The sequence below is a fragment of the Gavialis gangeticus genome, unplaced genomic scaffold, assembly GCF_001723915.1.
Source record: "Gavialis gangeticus isolate Ggan-Ray unplaced genomic scaffold, GavGan_comp1, whole genome shotgun sequence".
Taxonomy (NCBI): Eukaryota; Metazoa; Chordata; order Crocodylia; family Gavialidae; genus Gavialis; species Gavialis gangeticus.
Window position 1 is genome coordinate 44,622,405 of NW_017729022.1, and position 9,121 is coordinate 44,631,525.

At 43.9% G+C, this 9,121-nt stretch overlaps 1 protein-coding gene across 6 annotated transcripts in view; it reads right to left on the bottom strand.

Annotated features, from left to right (window-relative positions):
* The window catches only part of CEP290 (centrosomal protein 290), a 118,121-nt gene that overhangs the window by 43,258 nt on the left and 65,742 nt on the right, over nucleotides 1-9,121 (bottom strand). For all 6 annotated transcript variants that reach the window (XM_019514830.1, XM_019514827.1, XM_019514828.1 and 3 more), the window contains 3 exons: nucleotides 6,343-6,450; nucleotides 5,597-5,796; nucleotides 4,885-5,098 (listed from right to left, as the gene is read on the bottom strand). In XM_019514830.1, coding sequence (XP_019370375.1) covers nucleotides 4,885-5,098; nucleotides 5,597-5,796; nucleotides 6,343-6,450 — 522 coding nt within the window. The remainder of the gene's footprint in view (nucleotides 1-4,884; nucleotides 5,099-5,596; nucleotides 5,797-6,342; nucleotides 6,451-9,121) is intronic.

Below are 9,121 nucleotides of genomic sequence, written 5' to 3' on the forward strand. Positions count from 1 at the left end.
AGAGTCCAGAGAAGAGTCATGCACATGATCAGAGGTCAGGAAAACAGACCTAATGACAACAGGCTGAGAGCCATGGGGCTCTTTATCCTAGAAAAGCGCAGGCTCAGGGGTGATCTGATAAATTCCTATATGTTTATTGGGGTGACCACCAGGAGCTGGGGGAACGTTTGTTCACCAGAGTGCCCCAAGGGATGACTAGGTCAAACGGTCATAAAGTACGGCGAGACCATTTCAGGCTGGACATAAGGCAGAATTTTTTTACTGTCTGAGCCCCCAAGGTCTGGAACAGCCTGCCATCGGAGGTGGTTCAAGCACCTACATTGAACACCTTCAAGAGCAAATTGGATGCTTATCTTGCTGGGAACCTATGACCCCAGCTGACTTCCTGCCCTCTGGACGGGGGCGGGGGGGGCTGGACTCGATGATCTTCCGAGGTCCCTTCCAGCCCTAATGTCTACAAAATCTATGAAATCTACCCTACTGTCCAGCCAAGGGGGGATGCACCAAGGTTGTCAAGGGCCCCAAGGCCTGCCGCATGAAGGTACCCTCCCCTCTGGGGCTGTGCAACAGGTACGAATCTCTTGCAGCCCCAGTTGAGCCTGCAGAGATGCCAGCTCCTGCAGGCAAGGGAGGATCACCCACCCCTACTCTCCTTAAGACAAAACGCAGAGTGGTTGTTCTGGGAGACTCCCTCCTAAGGGGGCAATTTGCCACCCCAACCCGCTAGCTTGGGAGGTCTGCTACTTCTCAGGGACCCACATCAAGGACATAGCAGAGAGGATCCCAAAGATCATCCGGCCCTCCGACCACTTCCCTATGCTCCTTATCCATGTTGGGCACAAATGACATGGCTCGCAGCAATCCCAGCCAGGTCATGAGAGACTACAGGGCTCTGGGAGCGGGGCTTAGAAGTTTGGGGGCGCAGGTGGTCATTTCCTTGCTCCTCCTGGTTGTGGGTCACGGGCTGAGGAGGGAGAGACGGGTTGAGGTAGTCAACCAAAGACTGCGGTGCTGGTGTCATCGAGAAGGCTTTGGCTTCCATGATCACAGTCCGCTCTTTGGTGAAAGAGGCAGTGGTCTGCTGGGGAGAGATGGCCTCCACCTCACTCCGCTGGGGAGAAGGCTCTTCTCAGCCAGATTGGCTGACCTGCTCGACCGGGCTTTAAACTAAGCCCACCGGGGTTGGGTGGATTATCGCCACTGCTAGCCCACTGGGCAACCCTTGTAAATCCAGCAGGCTAAGTCACTTAAGGGAACCCACCCCTACCCTAGCCCTGGAACAATCTGTAGGGAAGGCACGGGCCCCCAATGGGACACTTACCTGCCTGTACACCAATGCCAGGAGCTTGGGGAATAAACAGGAGGAACTGGTCCTCCTGCTAAACAAGAATGACTATGACCTCACAGGGATAACGGAGACCTGGTGGGATTCCACCTATGACTGGGCCACAGGTATAGATGGCTATACCCTGTACAGGTGTGATCGTGCAGATAAAATGGGTGGGGGTGTAGCTCTCTATGTCAAGGACAGCTACACGTCCCTCCAAATTGACACTGGCACTCAGGAAGGATGACTGGAGTCTCTCTGGGTCAAAATACATGGGGAACATGGCTGAGGGGACATCATGGTAGGAGTCTACTACAGACCTCCTAACCAGAAACATGAGTTGGACCAGGAATTTACAAGGGAACTGGCTGAGGCTGCATGCTCTCGGTGCATGATTGTCATGGGAGACTTTAACTACCCAGACATCTCATGGGAAGAGCACTCGGCCAAATCTGATTGGTTGTAAAACTTCCTCATGTGCGTGGACAAGCTCTACCTGACTGAAGAAGTCTATGGGCCAACAAGAGGTAAAGCATTGTTGGACCTGGTACTGGCCAAAGGGGATGACATAGTCAGTGACCTAAGAATCGATGGAATGCTCGGTGATAGTGATCACAAGTTGATCACCTTTACTATCCATTGCAAAGCTGGCAAGTCAGTCAGCAATACTGAAGTCCTCAACTTCAGGAAAGCTGACTTTGACAAGCTCAGGAGGCTCGTTCTTGAGGCCCTAGGGGACCACAACTTGACTGGAAGAGAAGTCCAAGAGAAGTGGTTGCTCCTCAAGGGAGCGATACTGACAGCACAAGGGATGGCCATCCCATCTCAGAGGAAGGGTAGCAAAATGGTGCAGGAAACCCCTTGGCTCAGCAAGGAACTCGAGGACCTCCTATGCCTCAAAAGAGAGGCTTATAAAGGATGGAAGGTTGGAATTACCACCAAGGAGGAGTACTCAGCACTGGTCCGTACCTGCAGGGAGCAGATCAAAAAAGCCAAGGCTGCAACCAAGCTCCATCTGGCTTCATGTATCAAGGATAACAAAAGGTCCTTTTTCAGATTTATAGGGAGTCAAAAAAAAAGCAAGGATAACATTGGGCCCCTGCTGAACCAAATGGGACAGCTGATAACTGACACCCAGGAAAAGGTCAACCTGCTTAATGGGTACTTTGTGTCGGTCTTTCATCAGTCCAATGGGACCTCCCTGCCCAGCAAGATGAGGGACGGCCAGGGTGAGGGCGTATTTATACCCAGCATCCGTGTTGATCTAGTAAAGAATCACCTTGAGAGGCTGGACACCTTCAAGTCAGCTGGTCCTGACAGATTACAAGGTAGGGTACCGAGGGAGCTGGCAGGTGTCATAGCCCAACCATTGGCAAAAACATTCAAAAATGCATGGCACTCAGGTAAAGTACCTGAAGCCTGGAAGAAGGCCAACGTGGTACTCATCTTCAAAAAAGGGTGGAAAGTAGATCCCAGGAATTACAGGCCAATCAGCTTGACCTCAATCCCTGGTAAGATTCTCAAGAAAATTATCAAGGAGACCCTTCTGGACAAGCTGGCTGATGGCAACATCTTGAGGGATAGGCAGCACAGGTTTGTCATGGGTAGGTCTTGCCTAACCAATCTCATCTCCTCCTATGACCAGGTGACATATCACCTGGACAAGGGAGAAGAGATAGATGTCATATACCTGGACTTTAAAAAAGCCTTTGATCTGGTGTCCCATGATCTCCTTATGTAAAAATTGGCCAACTGTGGCCTCAGCTACACCACAGTCCAATGGCTGGGAAACTGGCTTTGAGGTTGGACCCAGAGTAGTGGTCAATGGCAGTGAGTCACTATGGCACTCCGTGACAGTGGCGTCCCCCAAGGCTCTGTCCTTGGACCAGTTTTCTTCAACCTCTTTATCAACTATGTGGACATCAGTGTCGAACACACTGGCTAAGTTGTCATAGCTGGTAAAGCAAACAAAACCCTGGCTTGCATTTATAGATCCTTCTCAAGTAAATCTCAGGATGTCATCCTCCTGCTGTACTCAGCCTTGGTGAGGCTGCAGCTGGAGTACTGCATCCAGTTTTGGGTTCTGCAATTCAAGGATATCAAGAACCTTGAGAGAGTCCAGAGGGGAGCCACACACATGATCAGAAGGCAAGAGTATAAGCCTTATGAAGAAAGACTGAGAGCCATGGGACTCTTCAGTCTGGAAAAGCGCAGGCTCAGGGGGGACCTGGTGGCTGCCTATAAGTACACAAGGGGTGTTCATCAGGATCTGGGAGAATGTCTGTTTACCAGGTTGCCCCAAGGAAAAACAAGGACCAATGGTTATAAACTCCTACAAGACCGTTTTAGGTTGGACATAAGAAAAACATTTCTTTACTGTCTGAGCCCCCAAGACCTGGAATAGACTCCCTCCAGATGTGGTGTGGGCACCTACTCTGGACTTATTTAAGAAACACTTGGATGCTTACCTTGCTAGGGTCCTTGACCCTAGCTGACTTCCTGCCCCTGGGGCAGGGGGCTGGACTTGATGATCTTTGAGGTCCCTTCCAGCCCTAACATCTAGGAAATCTATGAAAATATTATGTTCTGTAAAAGACAATTCTCTATAAAACTTTATCTTGATAGAAATGAATTAATCATTGCATTATAATTTAGTGGTGGCTATTACATTAACTAAAACACAAGGGATTATAATTTGCTCACATACTCTATGTAAAAACAGAATAAAGTCAAAATGAATATATATATAGTTGCCAAGAGTATATGTGCATGAGCAGACACTCAAAAATGCACCAGTTTTGAATTAAAAGAAATACTTTCCCCAACCTGAAAACAATTAAGAACCAAATCAATTACAAGGAAGGTTTAAAAATAAAAAACGGCATAATTTGGAAACTGTTTAAAAACATTCTATCAGACGACCACACAGCAATACTCTCACTAATGAGCAGGAAGGTTGCACAGATTTAAAAACAAACAAACAAACAAACAAACAAAAAACCCCAAAGCAAATTGCTAGCTTAGATGGGAAGCAAAGGCATCTACTAAAAAAAGAATATATATATGATTAGTATATATTAGTAGATGTCTTTGCTTCCCATCTAAGCCATCAGTTTGCTTTTCATTTTTCTTTGTAAATCAATGCAGCCTATATATATAAGCCTATTATATATATTTAAAATATATATACATATCATATGTAACAAAGGAAAGCACAAGCAAACGGCAATGAACATATATCAAATTAAGAACTGTAGAAGATTAATATAGAAGTAAAAAGGGCACAAAGAACAGTCAATAGGAAAAACAATGAAAAAAAGAATTTGATTATATATTAGGAAAAAGAAGAATTCTAGCATAATATTGTTAGATGTAAATGATAAAACTGTGAACAGCAACACAGAAAGAGCAGAAGCATTAAATAAATATCAAAATCCAATAAATATCTATTTGAAGATAGGACTTTTGTAGAATTTAACATGTAATTTAGGCATATTTAAGGTATTTAAATCATTTAATTGCTTAAAGAAATGTTAAAATAAGTATTGATGACTTACTCTCTGCTGCTTCTCTTTTAAAGTTAACTGGTTCTTCAACCGTTCTACTAGGTTTTTCATTGTAGTTGTTGGTGCCCTATTATTTGCTTCTTTCTGAGCTTGTAATTCAGTTTTTACATTCAGTAATTCCTTTTCTATTTGAGATAATAGGTTTCTCAATTCATTTGCTTCATCTTTCAACTGTTTCACTTCAGCTACATGCTTTTCTTCCAGTCTTGCATAGCAAAATAATAAATAGTTATGTCATGGAAGACTTACATTAAGAAGCTCAAAGTACACTAGAAAGACAGAAACATTACTTTTTTTGTTATTACAGGTAGCGTTTCTATATAATTAACAAAAGAAAAAAACACACACACACACATTGGGAAGTCACAAAAATTAACTGTACCTGCTATCATACAATAAAAAACACAGAGAATTCCATTATTGAACGAGTATCAAAACAGTGATTGGTTGCACAACCTAATTTCTTTTGTGCATCAAGCCCAAAAGAAACACATTTTAAAATTACAACCTTTGTTTCATAAAGTTTTTGAGTTAGTTTCTTCTATCAAATCCTGAATTCACTAGTCTGTTAATAAACTTCACTAAAACAATATTTTGCTAAAATATGTTTAATTCAATAAATTATCTCAATTCACTTAAAACTTTCATCTAATTTGGCTAACCCAATTATTATTTGAATTGTAATAATAATCTAAAGACTTACTGAGCCCTAAAATTTTCAAACTCTTTGGTTTTCATTAAAGTAATTTGCTTTTGTTTCTCTAAATCAGATGCAGTTTTCTTCAATTTTCCTAAAAGTGAAGCAAGAGAGTTGTCTTGCTCTACTACTGTTTGCTCCATTTCAGCCAGACGAATGAAATGTTTGTTTGTGGAAACTGACAAAGAAGGCTTCTTCATCAACTCCTATAAAACAAAACAAAAAAATAGCCATGTTTACTATCATATGCCTTATACAAGGAATGATTACTATCATTTCTTTTTTCAAATTTGAATCTAAATATAATCAAGCAGCAATATTTAACCCATGTTTCATGACTAAATTAAATGACTCATAACAAAGGGCTTAAAGGTTAGCTACCCTGAGTATTTTCAAAAGGTCTCTTTATATCTAAGGAATAGTTGCAAAACTGGTTAAAGGTTGATGGTCAGTGTATCAGGAAACAGTACCAAAAGATAATATTGTAATATAATAGAGAAGACTGAATAAAAGAATAGAAAAAATGAAAGACTTCTTACTTTAGGAATAGCACCAGCTGAATTATGCATTAGAACATTGCACACCAAGTTTCCTCAATGACAATTCTTTCTCTTTCAGTAATGCTGTATTGATAGCCCCACATTTTTATTGTGGACTGAAAAACTGCTTTTGTTATGGTGGGTTAATATTTTTTCATTTGCAGAGAAAGAGGGCAAATGGCCCTAAAACACTGCTTTCCTTCCAAAACTTACCAGTGCAGTTTCTTTGAATTTATTAAGTGAATTGTCAGCATACAAGTCTAGCTTTTGATGTAGGACCCTGAGGTCTTCTTCATGTTTCTTTGCAATTTCTGCTTCCTCCTACAAGAACAAAATGAACATATAATTTAATTTCATAATCGTCAAGAAATCTATAGGACTTCTGTGCTTTCCTTGTTAACCTCTTGACTATTTAGAAATATGATCATAGTTTTCTAGTTCCTTCTGAAAGCACTGAGAAAAGGGACAATTTTCCTTTAACTTGCAAATTGCCAGACAAAACAGAGTTTAGAAATTTTGTGTGCATGTGTGCACGTGCATGCACACTTGCATGCACATATGTATGTATGCGTGTGTGCACATGCACATCGACACATGTGCTTGCACACTCCTAAACTACCAAGTCTGGTACCACTCTTCATTCAGGCTGGCAATCCAAGGAATACTTAACAGGATTACTGCGGAATAGTTTCTTCCTTATCTACATAGACCAGGGGCAGGAAATTATTTCAGGTGGAGGGCCGTTTACCAAGTTGTGGCAAGCTGTTGAGGGCCACATGGGTATCCACACCCATTGACAGATGCCCCACCCCCTGGTCACTATTTTGGGACTATGTCCCAATATCTTGGGACCAATGTCCCAGGGCCAGCACCGATGGGGCCCAGAGCAGGGTGCAGGCTTGCAGGAGTCTGTGGAGCCAGGCTGGACTGCACCAGCAGGGAGAGGAGGGAGCTGGCCCAGCTCCGTAGAGCCCCTGCCAGCCAGGACCCTGTACCCCTGCTGTCCTGCCCTGGGCCCCACCAGCACTGGCCCTGGGACACGGGTGTGGGCCCTGCTCCTGTACCCACTCACTCCCAGCACCCCACAGCCCCGCAGTACAGGCAGGGGGCAGTGTGCAGCTCCACCGACCCCCTGCTCACTAACAGGGAAAGAGCTGGTGCTGACCGCATGGGAAAAGCGGTGCTTTGCCCGCCCCATGGCCAGTGCTCCCTACTGCAGCCACTTGCAGCCCATGTGGGGCTGTCCTGAGCAGGCACAGGCGGCCCCAGGCAGGCTGTGAGCAGCTGCAGTGCAGGGCATCGGGCACAGGGAGGGGGAGGGGCCGCTTTTCCCTGTGCTTAGCACCAACTTGTAAACCACCCCTGCTGCCAGCCTGGGCCCCACACCAGCTCAGGGCTCACTCATCGGGGCTGCGTGGTGACAGCAGCTGCGGCTTCCAGCTGGGGGGGCAGGGCTGGGTGGGCCCTGCTGTTGCAGGAGCTCTCCAGGGCTTCCCCTGGGTCCTACCACCCTTGGTTCCTGTCATCTTTGGATCATCTTTGACAAGAACCAAGGACAGATAAATTTTAATATTCTAAATTTTTTTTAGGGGCCCCGTGGGCTGGATAGAATGGTGTTGTGGGCTAGATCCAGCCCGCGGGCCATATTTTGCCCACCCCTGGCACAGACTATTAAAAAATGAAGACAATTTCAAAGCTCTCAACCTTGTTTTACCTACGACATCTTTATTCCTCTATGCCTAAGGGCCACCGGTAACCTGCCAGGGTAACACCAGCAGCCTTGTAAATCTACAAGTTGTGCAAGATTGAGTGTAATTCTAGGAGGACCTGCACTGGAAAATGTAACTTGAAAGTGGTCCTCAGAGTCTGAGCTTGTCACGCAATCTTGCTCTAAACCAGTCTTAAGGGATTTCTCCCTAATTTTTTCTTGTCCCCTACAATCTAATCTTGTCTGCCCTCAGTTTATGGGATAGTCTCACTTTACATCCTTCACTCAAGCTTTCTCCCTAGTCTGTTCTTGCTGTGGGAGAAGTCTACTCCCAAACCTTTATTTTTGTGGTATATCAGAAACTTACAGTCTATATTTAATATGCACTAACTTCACTTTATTTTTTTTATATAATAATTCTTATACAGCTACTGAATGAATGTTTCCAGAACAGCAATCATAGAATCACATTTTACAATGAGATCTACATGCATGGGCAGATCTGGGATTTTGAAAAAGAAAAGGGGCTGAAGATGGTTTGGCACATCACATATAAACACAACACATTTTTCTCTAGTAAAAAAAATGAGATGCTTTACTAATAAGCTAGGAGGCCAGCACTTTATTATTCAGTTTAAAATCAAAGCAAAATCAAATACAAGCATGGGATTACACAAATTTGCTGAAGTTAAAAAAACCCAACAAACTAGGCAAAAAATAGTCAAAAGTCATTATCGTAGATGTATGTCTCTTATTCAGAATCACATAAGATAATCTAGCCTTCTTGAGCATCTTGAACAGTGTCCCCAATTTTCAGTCATTTATTTCTACACCTAAGTTAGTATTACCACAGCTGAGTTAAGGTTTTTAGCTAGAGCTAAAAACAGTCTACAGGCTCTGAAGTAGAAGATAGAGAGTACCAGGAATGGTTAACAGACAGCAAAATTGCAGAAGAAAGGATAGTTTGAATAGTGGAACATCAAGACCATTAAAAAGAAGAGAGGGTCATTAATACGTGTGGAATAGAGATAGATTAGCAGGAATCAGGGAAATGACAATGAACCATTAAGTCAATTGACTCTTTCTGCACTGCCTGAATAGAAATGCTGCTGCCCCTCCCAGGCAGTTAGTTTTAAAGTTGGAGTGGAGCAGGAATCAAAGGGGGGTGCAACTCCACTACACCCCTCCCCTCCCCTGGACCCACCCTTGTTTGCATCATTTCTATCCCTCCATAACTGCTAGATGAACATCACCATGACCTCCTATAAGCACAGCATTTTGATT